The sequence below is a fragment of the Oreochromis aureus genome, linkage group 17, assembly GCF_013358895.1.
Source record: "Oreochromis aureus strain Israel breed Guangdong linkage group 17, ZZ_aureus, whole genome shotgun sequence".
NCBI lineage: Eukaryota > Metazoa > Chordata > Actinopteri > Cichliformes > Cichlidae > Oreochromis > Oreochromis aureus.
The window spans coordinates 36,988,568-37,010,995 of NC_052958.1; the positions used below are offsets into that span (position 1 = coordinate 36,988,568).

A 22,428-nucleotide genomic window follows, 5' to 3' on the forward strand; every position below is an offset into this window, starting at 1 on the left:
ACCAAAATGTGCTTCTCCTCTTTGGCAGAAGACCATTCCTGCTCAGTGAGCTGATTCTTCCCACTGCAGATACCTCTTCATTAACCCGTTTTTCTACACAATAAACCTTTAAGGGAGTGCAGGCTGTGTCCTCGGACCTCCTTTAGTCCACTAAAAGACTGACCTTCATTAATTATGGTAAATTGATAATGATATACTGCTTATGAGCAGCATACAGTGATTTTCTTACATTCAGAGATATTTTTGAAAGACTGGATACGTTAAAAAAAATTGCAAATGTCTTGTTTTCAATTTAGAGGAAGAGTAGGTTTGGGATATTGGGATAATTAACTGCCAAATTTTGAGTCACTTAGTAATGGATTTAGTGAATAAGTCTTTTCAGTTTCAGTGCATCTGCGTGTGAGGCCTAGGAAACTGTATTAACAAGGGATGTATTTCACATTCATTATTACAGAGAGAAAAACAAAATCATTCTTATATGTCCTCGGTGACGGAGGAGAAAAAACAAGTTCCCTTTTAACAGAAAGAAACCTCCAGCAGTACCAGGCTCAGGGAGGGCAGGCATCTGCTGCGACTAGTTAAGGGAAAGTAAAGAGAGAAAGGACTGTCAGAATATAAAGTATCATCTTATTTAGTAAAGACTTTGACGAATATGACGGGCATAAACTTTACAAAAATCTTGACATTTCTTCTGGAGAGAAAACACTTGCATTTAAGTTTTGATGAGAGCAAACCTGACCTGGCTTCCTGCTGAAATATGAGCAACTGAAATATTTTTTGAGACGGATTAAGGTCCACGTGTGCATACACAAATACAAAATACATTACTAAAGTAAGATATTTTCTATCATTTGAATTTCTGATTTGATGTAATCTACTATCCAACCCAGTGAGTAACTATCTCTGGTTTTCCCCAAAGAAACAGAGAGGGACCCATGTAGACTCACAGAACAGCTTTGTTTGTGACTTCAATTTTCCATCCAGAATCCCAGTTTGATAAGACGTTCTCTTGTGAGAGCACCTTGATATGTACGAATATGTGGAATTGTGGTTTTCAACGATTGAATTTTCCCAGATCTAAGCTGGATCATGGAGGTCACACAGGCACACACACAGAGTTGGGTTTCCATCAATTGAGAGACATTTTATCATTAATTCTAAGTCAATTACTGGTTTCTGGGGCAATGTGCTCATCTAAAGGCACATAGGGCTAAGTACTCAGTTCATTCTGGTAAAAAAAAAACTTTGATTCAAAACCAAAGCTTTTGTCCAATGATATTGGTCTGTTGAAGGCTCACACAAAAAATGCTTCCCAGTTAAGGCCTCAGTTGCACAGACCTAGAGACCAGTTGGCCTGGCGACCTACAGTCACTACGGAAAAATGTGTATTCCCTGACCAGTTGGCAGTGGTTGTAGGAGGATGCTGGCAGTCACTGGGTCACTAGATTTGGTCATTAGTAAGTTGATGTGGTCAGCCATTGATTTCATGGAAGATGCCGTCTTCTTGCCATCAAGTTGTCGTCCATGCAGACCTTTGGTCCTTCAGTGGTGGAGCCTTGCTGCGGCAATACTGGACACCGGGCGTTAAGAATCCTCGTTTATACAAAGGCCACATTTTAGGAGGCGAGAGCAGAAGCATTAGAGAACTTCATACATTTTTAGAGAGACTGCTGCCTATGTCATGCTTGGGAGATTTTTTAAACTTTCAGTTTTACCATCTGTTAAAAGGTGTTTTGTAAAGTCTGCACACTGACAAGAACTGTTTGAGTGAACTGAGCAACACCATCTTCCATGTATCGCTCTTGCTACAGCATGTCACATATCTATTCACTACTGTATGTGGAGAAATCTCCAAAAGCTTACCCATTTCTCACTATTCCTTTAACATTTTTTATTTACACTTTCTCATACCATTGTAGGTACTTGCTTTCTGATGAATGAGTGTCTTAATCATTCCTGAATCAAGAAATTTACAAGAATGTCTCAATAAATCTATTGTAAAAGTCAGTGATGTGTTGAAGCCTTAATTTTCTCTGCTGGCAAAATAGGTAGTAGAGAAAAAAACATTATGGCAAATAAATGGTTGTCGCAGTGTTAAACACACACAAAACATCTCTGATTTTGAGCACTGAAAAATCAAAGGACGGGGTGATCTATAAATGTAAATCTATATAATGAAGACACCACTGCATTAGGCTACTTTCCCAAATATTAAGTCTTCGATGACTCATTGGATTTGAGACATCAGTCTCAGGGTCATAGCTCAGACAGCTCACTTGCATGCTGTGTGCTGTGGAGGAGCACTGAATATCCATGTAAAAATCCTCACAATGTTAATAATACTGGAAGAAGCACTGACTTCACATTGCACGTGAAAGTGTTAAAGGATGAATGGATCTTAGTGATGGATTTTAAAGATGGATTTATGCTGACTCGCAGAGAAACTATCACATATTTTTACCTCTAGCCATGACCGTACAATGACTGTAGCATATGTTTAAATGTTCCATATATTCCTCAAGACGGTCAAACAAATCTTAATAAAATGTATAAATATTGCTTGGGTGCCGACATCTATAAAATCCCACAGTTGTACATATTTGTACAATTGACAGTTTCATTGAACACTTGAGAACTTAAGACTCGTGTTTTATGTTTAGTATTCAGTTTGGGGGGGATTTCAGTTGAATGAGCCTTTTTCAGATGAATGATAAAATGACAGAAAATATGACTTCTTTTTTCTTTTTTTTAAACGAGTTGCTAACTTAAAATGGCACCAAATAGTATACCCCAAAGCAAACCTTTCAGTATAACAACATTTCTTCAGCTATTTTAGGGGAAGAGTCAAATGATGATGGGCTACAATAGAATGCATCATGGCGTCATACACGACATTTTTCATAAAGCAAGCCTACAAAAGATGTCTTTTGATTTATTCGCATTTATTTGTTAAAAATCTGACTGAAAACTTTGCTTATTCTTCTAATTGATTTTGATGTTACTAATCAATTGGTAAATTGTCATGTTTTCTGCCAAATAGTGGTGCTTTTAATTAATACATTTATATACAATCCCCCCTGGTTAACGTTGCTGTTGCTAATCTGACTGATAATTTGCTTTATATTGAGCTCTGGAACTTTCTTTGTCTCTTTTAGCCAATCTAGAGACCAATTTTTATACATATTTATATCCCAGGCTCATATAAACAACAGCATCCAACCCAGCCCAAGCTTCTAAGAAGACGAGGAAAAACTCCTCTAAAGAGAGAAGAAACCTCGGAAAGGCAATTCAAGAGAGATCCCTCTCCACGGATGGCTGGGTATAGAGGGGATTGTGTCCAGTATTTAGATGAAGGTCAGATGGAGGTCTTAGACTGCTTGCTGCTGGACTGGCTCTGTGGGGAAAAGAAAACACCAAAAAATAACCACATAACAGCAACTGCAATATGGCTACTAAATTTGAAAAGTGACTTATGTGTTGGAGCTTTTGCTCCGTAACCCTTTTGATTGATGGTGCGCAGAAGTTATTTGAGCCACGCATGATTCCAAAGATCCTCCAGGGTGAAGCGGTCCTTATAGTGCTTCCTCAGACACCCCGTCAAAAAATCCCTGCATTCTTTACAGAAATGAAATGCTCTTGTTAAAGTTATCCACAAAGTTATTTCACATTTCTTATATCAACAGCCCTTTTCGCAGAAATCTTACTGTTTGAAATGTCAGCTAAAATCGGTGGGTTTTGGTTGATGATCTTGTAGTCGCAGTCAAATGGTAAATTCTTGTGTAACAGCTGGTACATCACAACACCCAGCTGCCAGGCTGTAGTATATATTCTGCAGAGCAGAAGCCATGCGTGAACCACTCTGGACTACTGTAGTTCCTGGTTCCTAAGACACAAAGATAAGAAGAATTAATGGGGAGGGAACATGATGTGGAGACAGTTCATGACAGCACAACGCTGTGGCTGAAGACATACCTGCTTTCCTCCTGAACCTTTCTCCCGGAGTAAACGTGACTCCACAGCCAAAATCGATGTATCGCACTCGGGGTTCTTCGAAGATGTTTCGATTAGAATGTTGTGTGGTTTAATATCTCGTGGAAAACCCCTTGTAATCCATCGTAATGGCTGCATCGACTAATTGTTTCATTATGACCTAAAAGAAAATAAAGCCATATTTGGAGCACAGGACATTCTCTATGAAAAACTGCTGTAAGCTCCAAATGGTCATCACTTACTTTAACATGTGTCTCTGACAGAGGTTTATCTGTAGTTTCGAGGTATTTGTTTAAGTCCATGCAATTTTCTGGTTTCTCAAAAACCATAATAAGCTCATCTTCCAGATCAAACCAGTCAAGTAGAAGTGGGGTTATACTGCTTTCCGTATCGTGTGGTCCAGCCCCAACTTGTATCAGTAGCGCCACCTCCAGGGGAATATCACTACTTTTCCGTTCCAATCCTTCAGAAGGAAAGTTACTTCAGGTCAATATTCAGACTTTCAACAAAAGTAGCTATCAGCGTACAGTTGTGAAATAGTCACAAAATGACCTGATTTTTAAAAAGCATTATTTCCACTGAAATATGTCAGTTTAAACAATAAGGTGTCCCACTGTTCGTAGAATTCGACCATATTTCCTGATGATTTCACACACAGCTGTGAGACCAGTCTGGTTCATGCACAGAGGAACTACGTGCCCTTATGCGTGATGCCAGAAAAGAAGGCCTGAAATAATATAAATACCTGCTGAAATAAGAAAAGACACTTACCATTGTTGTGCGCACAACTCTGCGCTGGTTGACATGTTTGATTGCCACCTGCATTAAAGACATTTTCTGGGTTAGAGAAGTATAAACTGGAATAAACAAAAGATCTGTGAAATGCACATGTAAGAAGCCATACTGGAAAACTGTCTTTTATGCGTATTCCAGAAAACACGGTGGCAAAGCCTCCTTGACCCAGCACCTCCAGCTGTTGATATTTTTCCAGGAAGTCTTCTGCAGACACACAGGAAAAACATACAGGTTATGACTTGTTACACGGAAAACATCTGACACAATCCTATAGAGCTTTGTTAGAACATTTCTAGTAATTGATAAATAGCAGCTACATTTTAGGAGATTAGTAGGTAACGTCATTACTGCCCAGAGTGTCTCTTACTGTCGATTGGTCCCACAGGAATCAAACCCAATCTTAAACCCCAGGACAAATTCTAAAGGATCTTGTGATTCAGCTCAGAAATATTGCCATTATCTGACCTCTTCTGTCAGTGCCGGATATCCTGGGTGAGTCACACGTTTCAGAGGGTTCCTGGGTGGGACTCTCCTCTGGGCTCGTTGTCCTGCTTCTTTGCTGGATGGTCCCTCAGATTCGCCACTAGTGCTCTTCCGTTTGTTGCTCATCTTAAATATACTAGAGTCGCTTGAAGGGACTATGAGAAGGCCAACTAAAATGGAAAAAGCAGTTTGACTTTAAGCATTTTCAGTCCAACTCTGTGTGTCAACTGCTGTCTACTGACTTTCTAAGCTCTGGAAATTGTAGGTTAACGCAATAACTGCACACTGAAAATCAACACAAAGAAGGCTAAATGAACCAACTACAAAGTTAAAGACCGTTAAGTACACAGTTAAAGGCACAAAGGAAACGATATAGCCAAGATAATGTCACAGCTAAAACAGGTCTTATCACTAACATTTCCAACTGGATTCCCCAGAAACAATGTGGCTGGGACCCGGTTTTGGACTTCCACTGCTTTTGCTTTTTTTCGGGGATTTGTCCACTCTTTCAGTTAAGTCCCTTCTCTTTCTTCCCTCTATTCTTCCATCTGGAGTCATCTTCACCAGTGTGGAGATGCAAGGCTCTGTTTGGTGTCCTGAAATCAACAAAAGATGATTTTGTTTAAGTCAAATTCAGTTGCCTCAAATAAAAACCCAGAAGTATCAATGATTACCACATGAATCCCATTTGACTTACCTAGAGGGTTATTCAGATCCACAAGACGTGGTGCAGTATAAGTTGGCCAAGACTTTGACATTGTGTGATTAATTTAGGTTAATTTAGTTTCAGGAGTTCACTCTTCACTCTTCAAAGATGCAATGAGCTGTGTGTTAGAACTATGATCTTTAAATTTCTTATAACAATGAGGCGATGACATCACAAGATTTTGGAATTCTTGGTTTCCATGGCTACAGAACATCAGCCTGGGCTAGGCAGTAATTTCTGGTGAAGGCAAAGTTCTGTAAATATTTATTTAGGGGTACAATATGGCAAAAACTGTAGAGCAGCTGCATAAACGCATGTTTATAGAGGGTTACTTCAAGGTGGGAACTGTGCTTCTACAACAAAGGACACAAAACTAGTTAGGAACAAACAATGAATATTATAGATAATATTGTAGCTATTATACTAACAAGAAGGACTCTCTTTGGGCAGCATTTACTTGTAAGGCAGTAGTGAAGGCTAATGGATGGCTTTGCAGGCTAAAAGCTAACAGCACAGGTTAAGTCAAAATTCACTTGATTTCAGCTTTATTTATCCAGCACTAAATCACAACAACAGCTGCCTAAAGGTGCTGAAATGTGTTGACTCATCTATAAATCGTATCTGTGAGCATTATTGTGACTAGCTACTCGCTAAATGTATGACCGGTATTGGGTTTAATGCATAATAAAATAATGCGTTACTGTAATGAGGTTATATTTTTCAAGGTTCAAAACCTATAGAAAGAAAGCACGTGTAGCCCAGTGAATTCGAACTTCCACAGTTATTCTTTATCCTTTCCTGCCTAATGTATTTTCTTATAATTTCTCAATAATTCACCATAATTTATTTGCTCTGTTTTACCTAACCTCTGACTGTCTTGGTGAGTGTTGTGGAAGTTAGCATTGTTAGCTGATGTAGCGAGCATGGTACCTGCTTCCCAACTCTATCGGTGTGGGGTTTTTTCTTTTTTTCTTCTACCGCTGGTTATTCATATTTATGTTCCACTTCCTTGTATACCTCATCTGTTTGTATGTTGTATACTCACTGATTGTTCAATAAAGTTCTTGTTAAAAATATATATATATATATATATATATTGGTGTGTGGGTGTCGGGGAGGCACCAATGAAGTTTTCAAAACAGCATTTTGTAGTATTCAGTTGTTCTTATTAATATTGTTTGTTTTATGTTCAAGTTAACCGTGTGATAGACCTGCTTCAGCCAATGCTCTTTATTCCACTTTTATTCCTCTTTATTCACCTGCGAAGGTTACTGCTGCAGCAGCAGTGTGTAATATGTGATTAGAGTCCAGTAGCTGAATAAAGAGTGTTATGCAAATTGTTACCATTGTTTCAGAGATTGACGAAAAAGAGATAAAAATATAGTTTTATACATGAAAAACATTATTCTAATGATAATTGCTGATTAACACTTATTGTAAGGTGAGTTCAAGTGGTTTCAGAAAAACTTGATCATTTTCTGGTCAAAGATGATCAGACTTCATAAGAGATGGTTAAAACTTAATCAATTCTTTCATTTTCATTTTGGAAAAGAAAATTCCTCTGTTATGTGTTTTTCAATGCAGACTTGCACTATTTTATTAGTTCAATAGTGTGTTTGCATTTTGCATAAGGATTGAAATAATGCAATGTTCATATGTTAAACATAATTGAATACACCAGTGTGTGTGTGTGTGTGTGTGTGTGAGCTAAATTCTAAAGCTGTATGCAATAAGGGTTTTTATTGTCATACAGGCTGGTTTTTTTTGGGGGGTTTCTTCCTTCCATCCCATTGGTGGTTATTCATGGACATGATGTTGGAACTCTCCTCTGTGAGGAGATGGCAAGCCGTCCCAGACCCTAGAATTCATCTTCTACAAGGATCGTCCTTCACTCCTTTGAAGATTCACGGTTCGGTAGGATCACCCAGACCACATAACAGCGCTGGCAGTAGAAAAAGAACTAAGGGTGCACCCAGTAGATCTTCTTTTCTGTTTTTTTGTTTGTTTGTTTGTTTTTTCGTGTTCTTCTCCAAAGAAGAAGCGAGCTTGACTTGACTTACTCTTCTGACTCTTGACTTGAGACTTTGGATCACTGACACCATACCCGTGTGGGGACTGAGAGACACTTAGCGCAGATTATATGTGTGAGATTGTTTAGGTTATAAATTGTTTTGCCGACTATAGTTGTGTCTATGTTGCAGTGTTATTGTCTGTGTGACAATGCAGTATGTTTTGTTTTTTTGGGGTTTTTTTTCTGTGACTGTACAGTATGTTCCTTTTATCCTCTGTAGACTAGTGGAGTCTTGACCTTTGCATAAAAATTACACACTGTGGGTCCTAATACCTTTATGACTTATGCAGATATTTGCGTAATATGTAATATTGCACAATTAAGCACGATTTGTGTATTTCTACAACTAACTGTTCATCTAGGCACTGAATGGAGTGTCATATTAGCATGATGGGCTACAATAGAATGCATCATGGCGTCATACACGACATTTTCATCGATGACATTTTTCATAAAGCAAGCCTACAAAAGATGTCTTTTGATTTATTCGCATTTATTTGTTAAAAATCTGACTGAAAACTTTGCTTATTCTTCTAATTGATTTTGATGTTACTAATCAATTGGTAAATTGTCATGTTTTCTGCCAAATAGTGGTGCTTTTAATTAATACATTTATATACAATCCCCCCTGGTTAACGTTGCTGTTGCTAATCTGACTGATAATTTGCTTTATATTGAGCTCTGGAACTTTCTTTGTCTCTTTTAGCCAATCTAGAGACCAATTTTTATACATATTTATATCCCAGGCTCATATAAACAACAGCATCCAACCCAGCCCAAGCTCTCTAAGAAGACGAGGAAAAACTCCTCTAAAGAGAGAAGAAACCTCGGGAAAGGCAATTCAAAGAGAGATCCCCTCTCCACGGATGGCTGGGTATAGAGGGGGATTGTGTCCAATATTTAGATGAAGGTCAGATGGAGGTCTTAGACTGCTTGCTGCTGGACTGGCTCTGTGGGGAAAAGAAAACACCAAAAAATAACCACATAACAGCAACTGCAATATGGCTACTAAATTTGAAAAGTGACTTATGTGTTGGAGCTTTTGCTCCGTAACCCTTTTGATTGATGGTGCGCAGAAGTTATTTGAGCCACGCATGATTCCAAAGATCCTCCAGGGTGAAGCGGTCCTTATAGTGCTTCCTCAGACACCCCGTCAAAAAATCCCTGCATTCTTTACAGAAATGAAATGCTCTTGTTAAAGTTATCCACAAAGTTATTTCACATTTCTTATATCAACAGCCCTTTTCGCAGAAATCTTACTGTTTGAAATGTCAGCTAAAATCGGTGGGTTTTGGTTGATGATCTTGTAGTCGCAGTCAAATGGTAAATTCTTGTGTAACAGCTGGTACATCACAACACCCAGCTGCCAGGCTGTAGTATATTCTGCAGAGCAGAAGCCATGCGTGAACCACTCTGGACTACTGTAGTTCCTGGTTCCTAAGACACAAAGATAAGAAGAATTAATGGGGAGGGAACATGATGTGGAGACAGTTCATGACAGCACAACGCTGTGGCTGAAGACATACCTGCTTTCCTCCTGAACCTTTCTCCCGGAGTAAACGTGACTCCACAGCCAAAATCGATGTATCGCACTCGGGGTTCTTCGGAAGATGTTTCGATTAGAATGTTGTGTGGTTTAATATCTCGGTGGAAAACCCCCTTGTAATCCATCGTAATGGCTGCATCGACTAATTGTTTCATTATGACCTAAAAGAAAATAAAGCCATATTTGGAGCACAGGACATTCTCTATGAAAAACTGCTGTAAGCTCCAAATGGTCATCACTTACTTTAACATGTGTCTCTGACAGAGGTTTATCTGTAGTTTCGAGGTATTTGTTTAAGTCCATGCAATTTTCTGGTTTCTCAAAAACCATAATAAGCTCATCTTCCAGATCAAACCAGTCAAGTAGAAGTGGGGTTATACTGCTTTCCGTATCGTGTGGTCCAGCCCCAACTTGTATCAGTAGCGCCACCTCCAGGGGAATATCACTACTTTTCCCGTTCCAATCCTTCAGAAGGAAAGTTACTTCAGGTCAATATTCAGACTTTCAACAAAAGTAGCTATCAGCGTACAGTTGTGAAATAGTCACAAAATGACCTGATTTTTAAAAAGCATTATTTCCACTGAAATATGTCAGTTTAAACAATAAGGTGTCCCACTGTTCGTAGAATTCGACCATATTTCCTGATGATTTCACACACAGCTGTGAGACCAGTCTGGTTCATGCACAGAGGAACTACGTGCCCTTATGCGTGATGCCAGAAAAGAAGGCCTGAAATAATATAAATACCTGCTGAAATAAGAAAAGACACTTACCATTGTTGTGCGCACAACTCTGCGCTGGTTGACATGTTTGATTGCCACCTGCATTAAAGACATTTTCTGGGTTAGAGAAGTATAAACTGGAATAAACAAAAGATCTGTGAAATGCACATGTAAGAAGCCATACTGGAAAACTGTCTTTTATGCGTATTCCAGAAAACACGGTGGCAAAGCCTCCTTGACCCAGCACCTCCAGCTGTTGATATTTTTCCAGGAAGTCTTCTGCAGACACACAGGAAAAACATACAGGTTATGACTTGTTACACGGAAAACATCTGACACAATCCTATAGAGCTTTGTTAGAACATTTCTAGTAATTGATAAATAGCAGCTACATTTTAGGAGATTAGTAGGTAACGTCATTACTGCCCAGAGTGTCTCTTACTGTCGATTGGTCCCACAGGAATCAAACCCAATCTTAAACCCCAGGACAAATTCTAAAGGATCTTGTGATTCAGCTCAGAAATATTGCCATTATCTGACCTCTTCTGTCAGTGCCGGATATCCTGGGTGAGTCACACGTTTCAGAGGGTTCCTGGGTGGGACTCTCCTCTGGGCTCGTTGTCCTGCTTCTTTTGCTGGATGGTCCCTCAGATTCGCCACTAGTGCTCTTCCGTTTGTTGCTCATCTTAAATATACTAGAGTCGCTTGAAGGGACTATGAGAAGGCCAACTAAAATGGAAAAAGCAGTTTGACTTTAAGCATTTTCAGTCCAACTCTGTGTGTCAACTGCTGTCAACTGACTTTCTAAGCTCTGGAAATTGTAGGTTAACGCAATAACTGCACACTGAAAATCAACACAAAGAAGGCTAAATGAACCAACTACAAAGTTAAAGACCGTTAAGTACACAGTTAAAGGCACAAAGGAAACGATATAGCCAAGATAATGTCACAGCTAAAACAGGTCTTATCACTAACATTTCCAACTGGATTCCCCAGAAACAATGTGGCTGGGACCCGGTTTTGGACTTCCACTGCTTTTGCTTTTTTTCGGGATTTGTCCACTCTTTCAGTTAAGTCCCTTCTCTTTCTTCCTCTATTCTTCCATCTGGAGTCATCTTCACCAGTGTGGAGATGCAAGGCTCTGTTTGGTGTCCTGAAATCAACAAAGATGATTTTGTTTAAGTCAAATTCAGTTGCCTCAAATAAAACCCAGAAGTATCAATGATTACCACATGAATCCCATTTGACTTACCTAGAGGGTTATTCAGATCCACAAGACGTGGTGCAGTATAAGTTGGCCAAGACTTTGACATTGTGTGATTAATTTAGGTTAATTTAGTTTCAGGAGTTCACTCTTCACTCTTCAAAGATGCAATGAGCTGTGTGTTAGAACTATGATCTTTAGATTCTTAAAACAATGAGGTGATGACATCACAAGATTTTGGAATTCTTGGTTTCCATGGCTACAGAACATCAGCCTGGGCTAGGCAGTAATTTCTGGTGAAGGCAAAGTTCTGTAAATATTTATTTAGGGGTACAATATGGCAAAAACTGTAGAGCAGCTGCATAAACGCATGTTTATAGAGGGCTGCTTCAAGGTGGGAACCCTGCTTTTACAACAAGGGACACAAAACTAGTTAGGAACAAGCAATGAATGTTATAGATAATATTATAGCAACAAGAAATATTTGTGCTTAGGTAAAAAAAACATTTGTGAGAACCTGTGCATTTGTGTAGTTTTAAGTGTAGTTGTATTTTCGTGTAAGAAATTATCTTTCAAAGGCTTTTACACAGCAAATAGTGTAGCCTTCACTAGCTAACAGTGAAGGCTAATGGATGGCTTTGCAGGCTAAAAGCTAACAGCACAGTTTAAGTCAAAATTCACTTGATTTCAGTTTTATTTATACAGCGCCAAATCACAACAACAGCTGCCTAAAGGTGCTGAAATGTGGTAACTGATCTATAAATTGTATCTGTGAGCATTATTGTGACTAGCTACTTGGTAAACGTTATTCTTTTCCCTTTTCTGCCTAATGTCTTTTCTTTATCACTCACCATAGTTTATTTGCGCTCTTTTGCAAAACCTATTTTCTATTGGCTCAATTGTGTGCCTATCAAGTTTATTTTGTTCTCCTTTCACCTTTTTGGCTTAACCCATACATGCTTGACTGCGATTGGTTAAGAGAAGTAAATCCCTCCTCCTTATGCTGACTGAGGGAGATTCCGCGCGTGTAATGCAGATATGGCTATCGCGCATCGGGTGAAATGCTAGAGCAAGCCTTCCGTGATTAGTGAGGGAAAATACTTTCTGCATTGGCAAAAAATAACAGACCATAACCGGGATTTGGTTGAGGAGGAGCAGAACGGAATCACCAAGAAGACCGGAGGTTGTTTCTACGGGAATTATAGTACTTCCGACTGTTTTGGTGAGTGTCGTGAAAGTTAGCATTGCTAGCTGATGTAGCGAGGATGGTACCTGCTTCCCAACTCTATCGGTGTGTGGGTGTGTCGGGCAGGCCCTGATGAAGTTTTCAAAACAGCGTTTTGGAGTGCAGTGGTCCCTCGTTTATCGCGGGAGTTACGTTCTAAAAATATCCCGCGGTAGGGGAAATCCGCAAAGTAGCCAGCTTTATTTTTTACAGTTATTATAGATGTTTTAAGACTGTAAAAACCCCTCAGTACACATTTTATGCACTTTTCTCAGACAGGCATGAACATTTTCACACTTTTCTCTCTTGTTTAAGCACCCTCAAAGTTCAAACCTTCGTAGAAAATTAAGTCCAGAATTATAATACTGGACTTATTTTTTGTTCATTCTGTAGAATGAAACCAAAGCTCAAGTTCTGTTTTCAGGTCCACAACATGGGAACAGAGTAGCTGCGAGAGAATTCAACATTAATGAATCAATGGTACGGAAGTAGAGGAAGCAAGAAGAATGAGTTGAGTAAAGTTTGACTTATCTGACTGTTTTGTTTCACTTATTGCGCCCTATAATCTGAAAAATACGGTAACTTCTACCTTCCTGTAATATGTCCAGAAGTCCAACTTTTTGTGCGATGGTTAGCATCTTCCTTGGCCTTTTGGGTGCTACCGCAGGTGTCTTTGGCCATGCAAAACGTTTCATTGACATTGCTGTGTTTGTTGGGGAGAAACACCTTCTTCCTTCATCAAGATGGCTGCTAGGGTGCAGACACACAGCTTGGCAGGTCCTGTGCTTTTGCCAAAAAACCCACCTAAAAAACCATCTAAAAACCCCTGGATCTTGACATCAACTTGTCTTTTTGTTTTTATACATTTTTATCTTCTGTGGAGTTCGACATGTCCAAGAAAGCTGGATAATTATACCACTTTCCCAGCCAAATGGAGTCAACATCTTTTGTTCACAAGCTTCTTGGATTTTGGTCATGCTGGACCACCCCCAGGTAAACACGAACAATCAAATATACCACAACTGTCGCTGGAGATTCTGAAACTTGTTCTGATGCTACTTTTGGCTGGTGATATAGAACTAAATCCTGGACCTAATTCAAACATCAGTGATTTGGACTGGCTACAACTAATTAGCCTAGTTAGCCTATGGGCACAGCTATCTCTGCATTGCTTTCCACCTCAACTAACTGTGCTCCAACCACCGTCCCAGTTAGTAAGGCTACACCTGCAGCTAATAGTGTTTACCCCCCTGTTGTCTGGGCCTCCACTTCTGCTGTTTGGGTTACCACCTCAGCTGCTCGGGCCTCCTCCTCAGTTGCCTGGGTTTCTGCCTCAGCTGCCTGGGCCTCCATCTCAGCTGCCTGGGCCTCCATCTCAGCTGCCTGGGCCTCCATCTCAGCTGCCTGGGCCTCCATCTCAGCTGCCTGGGCCTCCATCTCAGCTGCCTGGGCCTCCATCTCAGCTGCCTGGGTTTCCACTGTGGTTGCCTGGGCCTTCGCCTCAGCTGCCTGGGCCTCCGCCTCTGCTGCCTGGGCCTCCGCCTCTGCTGCCTGGGCCTCCGCCTCTGCTGCCTGGGCCTCCGCCTCTGCTGCCTGGGCCTCCGCCTCTGCTGCCTGGGCCTCCGCCTCTGCTGCCTGGGTTTCCACTGTGGTTGCCTGGGCCTCCACCTCGGCTTCCTGGGCCTCCACCTCGGCTTCCTGGGCCTCCACCTCGGCTTCCTGGGCCTCCACCTCGGCTTCCTGGGCCTCCACCTCGGCTGCCTGGGCCTCCACCTCGGTTGCCTGGACTTCCACCTCGGCTGCCTGGGCCTCCACCTCAAGTGCCTTGGCCCCCAACGTGGCTGCCTGGGCCCCCATCTCGGCTGCCTGGGCCCCCACCTGCTGTACCCAAACTACAGTCTCCGGTAAAGGGTTTCTCATCATTAAATGCTCATAGCATTATCAACAAAAGGACAAGAAATCCTGCTATTAAAAGTTACAGAGGAACAAAGATCTGCAAGACATTTAATCAGGCTAAAGTAATCTGGGACACTAAAAATAAACCAAAGGGGCTTCTATGTGGACACATTAACATTCGCAGTATGTTACCAAAGCATGAGCAACTGGAACATATTCTAAGCAATTCCAATATATCTATTTTGGGTATCTCTGAATCTTGGCTCACAAGTTCTTCTCCTGAGTCTGCGGTTGTCTTTCCAGAGTACACAGTATTCAGAAGGGATAGAATTGGAACAAGAGGAGGAGGAATACTTGTGTATGTAAAAAAACACCTGGATTGCTCTTTACTTAGCTCACCAAGAGATGTCGAAATAGAACATATTTCTGTTAAAATCACTCTTTCCCCAGAAATGTCATTTACGTTGATCTGTTTATATCGCCTCCTTCCATAAAGAATATTTTTTATGAACAACTACAGATATTACTTAAATATCATACTATAAATAATAAGTCTAATGAAATAATTGTAATGGGAGATTTTAATGTCAACTGGGACTGTGAAAAGGACAGAAAAACACTCAAGGACATAATGGAGACTTTAAACTTTACTCAACACATTGAACAACCCACAAGAATAACGAGACACTCTAAAACTAAAATAGATCTGGTTTTCAGTAATAAGCCCGAGCGAATTATTAAATCTTATAATTTTATCTCTGGTATTTCAGACCACAATTTTATATTATTTTCTAGAAAACTTATAAAATCACGGGTTAAGAATCACTTTCAAAGTTCATCTAATAGGAGATCCTTTTATGAATTTATACCAACAAGTCAGCGACAAAATGTAGCAGAAGCATTAGCATCAGTTAACTGGGAGCCTTTATTGTGTAGTGATGATCCACAATTCTGCAGTAGTCACTTCACTGACATTGTCAAGGATGTCATATCAACATACTCCATTAGAGGGCGACAAAAAATAAAGACAACATCTAATTTGCCCTGGTTAAACAAAGAGTGCAAGAATTTAATGAAAACAAGAGATCAATTACTAAAACAGTTCCTGAAAACAGGTCTAACTCTGGATAGACAGAGATTTACTTCAATGCGAACAAAGTAACAAGAAGTTTGAGACAGGCCAAAGCAAATTTTTTATAAATATAATTGAAAGAGCCAAAGGTAATGGTAAAATTATCTGGCAACACTTAAATAAATTACTTGGCCGTCATTCAAACAAAAGTAAAAATACAATTGAACTTTATGTAAATAACTCTGTTGTTAGAGAGCCTCTATCTATTGCCAGTAACTTAAACACTTTCTTTATTTCATCTGTTAAGGAGATCAGTCAGAGCTTTGACTCAGTCGTATGCTCTGATAATGTGAATGATATTGGTCAAAATTTGTTCACCATCACTCATATTTCAGACACTGAAGTTGCTAAACTAATTACAGGTTTAAAACAATCAAAAGCACTTGATGTATATGGTATTAACACAAATTTCCTAAAAGAACATATGGATTTGCTTGTACGTCCAACCACTCATGTTTTGAATATGTCTTTCGAACACTCCATTGTTCCAACAGATTGGAAAATTGCTGCAGTTACACCAATTTTCAAAGCAGGTGTGAAGACTGACATGTCTAATTATCGCCCATAAGCATACTCCCCGGTCGTATCTAAAATAGCTGAGAAGTGGGTGGTTAAACTCCTCACTGCTCACCTAGAAAACACCCAACCCTCATTACATCCATTGCAGTTTGGGTTTCGGGCACATCACTCCACAGATACTGCCCTGTGTATGTTAGTGGAGAACTTGAAGAGCTTGCTGGACAAGAGTCCCTGTGTTGGAGCTGTATTTTTAGATCTGAAGAAGGCTTTCGACTCTGTAAACCATCAGATATTGTTGTCCAGATTAACTCAGTTTAATATCTCCAGTCAGGCTCTTCAGTGGTTTGCCTCATATCTCTCACACAGGAAACAGTGTGTGGTGTTGGATGGGGTTAAATCTCCATATTTAGACTGTGATACAGGGGTTCCTCAAGGATCTGTTCTTGGGCCCTTATTGTTCTCTCTTTTTATCAATAACTTACCTGAAGTCTGTCCAAATATATTTGCTCAAATGTATGCGGATGATGCAGTTATATATACGCAAGCAAATAGTGTCCAGCAGGTGGCAAAAGATATTACAGCTGCTTTAGCATTAATGAATAGCTGGCTGGAGGACTCATGCCTAATGTTGAACACCTCAAAAACTGTCTGTATGTATTTTTCCAAACGCCCCTTAAACTTGAAGCAGTCAAACATATTCCTGGATGGAGTAGAGCTTGATCTAGCACCAGAATTTAAATATCTTGGGGTCATTCTAGACCCAACATTATCCTTCAAGAGTCACATAAATAAAGTGTCCCAGGTACTTAAATTTAATAATCGAAATTTTAACCATATACGTAATAATTTAAATATGAAAGTTGCAAAAACTTATTTTTACTCAATGATCATCTCTCATATGGACTATTGTTTGACGTCCTGGTCACTTGCTTGTCCAACAACACTTAAAACTATTGAAAACATTTATAAAAGAAGTTTAAAACTACTTGACAAAAAACCGACTTCCCACCACCACTGTCATGTGTTAAAAAAACATAAATTACTGAACTTCAATAACTTAATGAAACTTAAGAGTGTGTTTAATATATAAAGTCTTACACTCCCTTGCTCCACCACAACTAAAGCAGTTCATTAGGCATAAAGAAAGCTCAGACAGGACCACTCGAGCTACAACCCGAGGAGACTTGTTTATACCTCACAGACGGACAGCATTTGGGCAGAACGTCCTCTCTGTCAAGGGTGGCCATCTGTGGAACAGTCTTCCTCAACCCATTAGAGAATGCTCGACTTTCAATTTGTTTAAGGCAAAGCTTAAAAACTGGCTATGGACAAATCAAGTGTGTGATCATATATGAGTTGTATAGTTTTAATGTTTTATTTGGGAACAGACTGGTGTGTATGTGTAAGTTTGGTGATGGAGTTTATATTATAAATGAATGATGAATTTTTATGAATTATTATGTCTATTTTTTTTATGTTTAAGGACAACAGATGGAAATTAGCCTTTGGCTATAATCTGGCATGTTTACATTCATGTAATTTGTTTTTACATTTATGTTCATTAGCATGCACTGTCCTAAATAAATAAATAAATAAAAAATAAAAAAAACTTACAAACATACAGTACAGCACTTCAGAGTCACACGGCTAGCAATCGAAGATTTATGTAAATTTGACAAGCTGAACGTATTCTGTACTGTACAGGAGATACCGCACGGAAGATATTGATTGACAATGGTCTAAAGCCAATCAGGACGCAGAACACAATGCACTGTGTTAAAAAAAAAAAAAAAAAAAAAAGCATGCAAAATTGCACAGAAAAAATCCACGAAACAGCGAGGCAGTGAAAAGTTGAACCGCATTATAGCGAGGGACCACTGTATTCAGTTGCTGTTGTTAATACTGTAAGAATATGTTTTTATATTCAAGTTGACCGTGTGATGGTCCTGCTTGAGCTAATATTCTTTATTCCACTTTTATTCCTCTTTATTCACCTGCGAAGGTTACTGTTGATGAGACCGGTAGCTGTATAAAGAGTGTTATGAAAATTGTTACCATTGTTTCAGAGGATGATTTAAAAGAGATAAAAATATATTTTCTACATGAAGAACATTATTCTAATGATAATTGCTGATTAACACTTATTGTAAGGTGAGTTCAATTTGTTTCAGAAAAACTTGATTACTTATTGGTCAAAGATGATCAGACTTCATACGCAATGGTTAAAACTTAATCAGTTCTTTCATTTCCAAAAAGAATATTTATCTGTTATGTTTTTTTCACTGCAGACTTGCACTGTTTTATTAGTTCAGTAGTGTGTTCGATTTTGCATAAGGATTGAAATAATGCCATGTTCATTTGTTAAACATACTTGAATACACAAGTTTGTGTGTGTGTGTGTGTGTGTGTGTGTGAGAGCTGAATTCTAAAACTGTATAGAATAAGGGTTTTTATTGTCATGCAGGCTGGGTTTTTCTTCCTTCCATCCCATTGGTGGTTATTCATGGACATGATGTTGGAACTCTCCTCTGTGAGGAGATGGCAAGCCGTCCCAGACCCTAGAATTCATCTTCTACAAGGATCGTCCTTCACTCCTTTGAAGATTCACGGTTCGGTAGGATCACCCAGACCACATAACAGCGCTGGCAGTAGAAAAAGAACTAAGGGTGCACCCAGTAGATCTTCTTTTCTGTTTTTTTGTTTGTTTGTTTGTTTTTTCGTGTTCTTCTCCAAAGAAGAAGCGAGCTTGACTTGACTTACTCTTCTGACTCTTGACTTGAGACTTTGGATCACTGACACCATACCCGTGTGGGGACTGAGAGACACTTAGCGCAGATTATATGTGTGAGATTGTTTAGGTTATAAATTGTTTTGCCGGCTATAGCTGTGCCTGTGTTGCAGTGTTATTGTCTGTGTGACAATACAGTATTGTTCTCAACTCACCTGTCTCCTGCAAATCATTCTCCCTCTAACACTACCTCACGAATCTAGAACTGATCCACCGGAGGGTACATAGAAGCTCTGCTTACACACAGAAAGAAAAAATAAAAACATAAAACAGTTGTGTTTCATATTTTTACGCACTTGAGCTTCAACGAGCTGATTTCATTTCATGTGCGGGAGGAGAAAAATGATTATGAGCCAATTTTTTTTTTTTATCATAAAATACATTCAGCAGTCCTTGGAGGAAAAGGTAGATCTTGAAGGTGCATTTCTTCTATGAATAGTTTTTTAAAACTCAACTGTCTCTGGTTAGCTTTTAGTAAGATGTTTTAATAGGTAGCCTGTGTTTTTCCTGATGATAGAAGTAGCTTAAACATCCTTAGACATCCTGTAATGTATGTTCCTTTTATCGTCTGTAGACCAGTGGAGTCTTGATCTTTGCATAAAAATTACACACTGTGAGTCCTGACATGTTTATGATGTATACAGATATTTGTGTAATATATAATATTGCACAAACCACGATTTGTGTATTTCTACAACTAACTGTTCATCTAGGCACTGAATGGAGTGTCATATTAGCATGATGGGCTACAATAGAATGCATCATGGCGTCATACACGACATTTTCATCGATGACATTTTTCATAAAGCAAGCCTACAAAAGATGTCTTTTGATTTATTCGCATTTATTTGTTAAAAATCTGACTGAAAACTTTGCTTATTCTTCTAATTGATTTTGATGTTACTAATCAATTGGTAAATTGTCATGTTTTCTGCCAAATAGTGGTGCTTTTAATTAATACATTTATATACAATCCCCCCTGGTTAACGTTGCTGTTGCTAATCTGACTGATAATTTGCTTTATATTGAGCTCTGGAACTTTCTTTGTCTCTTTTAGCCAATCTAGAGACCAATTTTTATACATATTTATATCCCAGGCTCATATAAACAACAGCATCCAACCCAGCCCAAGCTCTCTAAGAAGACGAGGAAAAACTCCTCTAAAGAGAGAAGAAACCTCGGGAAAGGCAATTCAAAGAGAGATCCCCTCTCCACGGATGGCTGGGTATAGAGGGGGATTGTGTCCAGTATTTAGATGAAGGTCAGATGGAGGTCTTAGACTGCTTGCTGCTGGACTGGCTCTGTGGGGAAAAGAAAACACCAAAAAATAACCACATAACAGCAACTGCAATATGGCTACTAAATTTGAAAAGTGACTTATGTGTTGGAGCTTTTGCTCCGTAACCCTTTTGATTCATAAGAAGTCTTTTTGTTTTTTTTGTATAAACTCAAGTTTTATTATAATTTTCAACCTTGCAACTTATACTTGTCAGTGTTCGAAAGGTGAACAGATACAGGAACAGGGACAGCAATGTAGAAGTACAAGTTAAAAAAAAATTTTTTTTTAAAAACTACAAAAAGGAAACCCAAAACAGTACTAGAAAACAAGACAAAAAAAACTTCACATAATATTAAATAAGATTTGGCAATCTTAATATCAATAAATGAACAAAGTGAAGCAAAGCTATGCTAGATTATTGAAACAATAAAGCATGTACAGGTCGCCATCGCTCACTGAACAATTCTCTCTGAATATCATATCATATATCAATAGAACCTGAGCACCTCCCCTACCTTCGATGTGCGCTCACTCAGCTTGTAGGAAAAGTTTAGTGTGGAAGAAGTGGAGAAGGTGGAGCTGAAAAGCTGACATAAAACAACTAAAACTACAAATGGGTGCAGCAAAATGTGTCAATTTAACTGCCATGTTAGCGGTCAGTGCTGCCGCACCAGCAACAAGCGGTAACAACTAGTGACAACCAGTGACAACCAGCAACAACCGGTAACCAAGCCTCACAGTCAAATATTGTTTGAAACAGATACTCGTGATTTCAAATAATTTAGAACTGATACTACTATTTATGTGATGCTCCTCCTCTTCTATCCAAATCAGCTGAAAGGCAACAAAAAAGATTCTCTATCCCTGGTGATTGCTGCAACTAGCAGCACAGCAGTGAAAAAAAGAGCAGTGATCATTTGTATGTAAACAACACATGAGTTATTGAATGTGATCGCTACAGGTTATCACATCCAATATAGCAACAGCTCTTGAGCAATGTGCTCATAACATGACAAACGTTAATAAGAGGCCTAACATTGTAGAGGGAAGCCAAAGTGTTTGAAGAGAACTTGGAAAGACACAGGCCATCACCATGGACTCAACCAAAAAGGATGAATGCATGTTGTGTGCATGCTGCATACCTATGTGTTCAAAGTAAAAGGTGTGTACTGAACAGAGCATTTGCCATCCAGAAGCATTTACTGTATTTGTAATCATGCTTTTGAATCATATTTTATGAAGTCTTGTAATATGCCTGCTTGTCAACTTAATCTCAGAAGGAAGAAAGAATAATATAGCTGAGTAAAGATGTGAAATTAAATTGTCAAAAGGAAGCTGGCAGCTGAGGAAGAAAGCAATGGAGCAACCTGGAGCAACACTGAAATATAACTTTGACAGGTGTTCCAGTTTCTGTGTGAGGAGGATTAACACTGACAGGTTTGAAACACCAACATCATTGTTTATGTTAATATAAAAATGTCACCAACCAGTCATTTACGGCTGATTACACTGTGAGACTGACACAAAAACCTCTGCATCAGTAAGAATTCCCTTCAAATCTGAGCTCTTTGTTATTCCTATTGAAACAGCTTAATCCATTTTAGTATAGGATAAGTCCACTGGGGTGATCGTGGTTCAAGGCAGTTCGTCTTGTAATTGGAAGGTTGCCAGTTCGAGCCCCGGCTCGGACAGTCTCAGTCATTGTGTCCTTGGGCAAGACACTTCACCCGTTGCCTACTGGTGGTGGTCAGAGGGCCCGGTGGCGCCAGTGTCCGGCAGCCTCGCCTCGCCTCTGTCAGTGCGTTATTATAGCCACAGCCAAGCCAAGCTATAATGTAGCTTGCCATCACCAGTGTGTGAATGACTGAATGTAGTGTAAAGCGCTTTGGGGTCCTTAGGGACTAAGTAAAGCGCTATACAAATACAGGCCATTTACCATTTTATTGTAAGCTGCTGGACAATAAAATCAAGTTATTAATCCATGTATTAATTTAGACCCAACATGCTGAAATTGTGTGCTTTCAGTTCATTTCATTTCAATTTATATAGCCCCAGTTCACAAGTACAGTCTT

The 22,428-nt window shown here is 39.3% G+C and overlaps 1 protein-coding gene and 1 long non-coding RNA gene across 2 annotated transcripts; both read right to left on the reverse strand.

Annotated features, from left to right (window-relative positions):
- Positions 1–5,347: 5,347 nt before the first annotated feature.
- LOC120434042 lies at positions 5,348–6,315 on the reverse strand. The gene is made up of 3 exons (XR_005608904.1): positions 5,966–6,315; positions 5,685–5,864; positions 5,348–5,438 (listed from the first exon to the last, which is right to left on the reverse strand). It is a non-coding gene; the product is annotated as an uncharacterized LOC120434042 (long non-coding RNA).
- Positions 6,316–8,226: 1,911 nt separating this feature from the next.
- On the reverse strand, positions 8,227–11,359 carry LOC116323441 (serine/threonine-protein kinase pim-2-like). Its single transcript, XM_031743773.2, has 8 exons — positions 11,289–11,359; positions 10,854–11,042; positions 10,498–10,592; positions 10,365–10,412; positions 9,835–10,056; positions 9,572–9,752; positions 9,306–9,482; positions 8,227–9,216 (listed from the first exon to the last, which is right to left on the reverse strand). The coding sequence occupies exons 2-8, from the start codon at positions 10,996–10,998 to the stop codon at positions 9,125–9,127; spliced, it is 960 nt and encodes a 319-aa protein (XP_031599633.2). The 5' UTR covers positions 10,999–11,042; positions 11,289–11,359; the 3' UTR covers positions 8,227–9,124.
- Positions 11,360–22,428: the final 11,069 nt, after the last annotated feature.

Coding starts and splice junctions, on each gene's coding strand:
- LOC116323441 (XM_031743773.2), bottom strand. CDS start 10,998: ATGAGCAACAAACGGAAGAGCACTAGTGGCGAATCTGAGGGACCATCC. Junction 9,483..9,571: donor AAGGTTCAGGAGGAAAGCAG/GTATGTCTTCAG, acceptor TTTGTGTCTTAG/GAACCAGGAACTACAGTAGT. Junction 9,217..9,305: donor TTTAGCTGACATTTCAAACA/GTAAGATTTCTG, acceptor ATTTCTGTAAAG/AATGCAGGGATTTTTTGACG.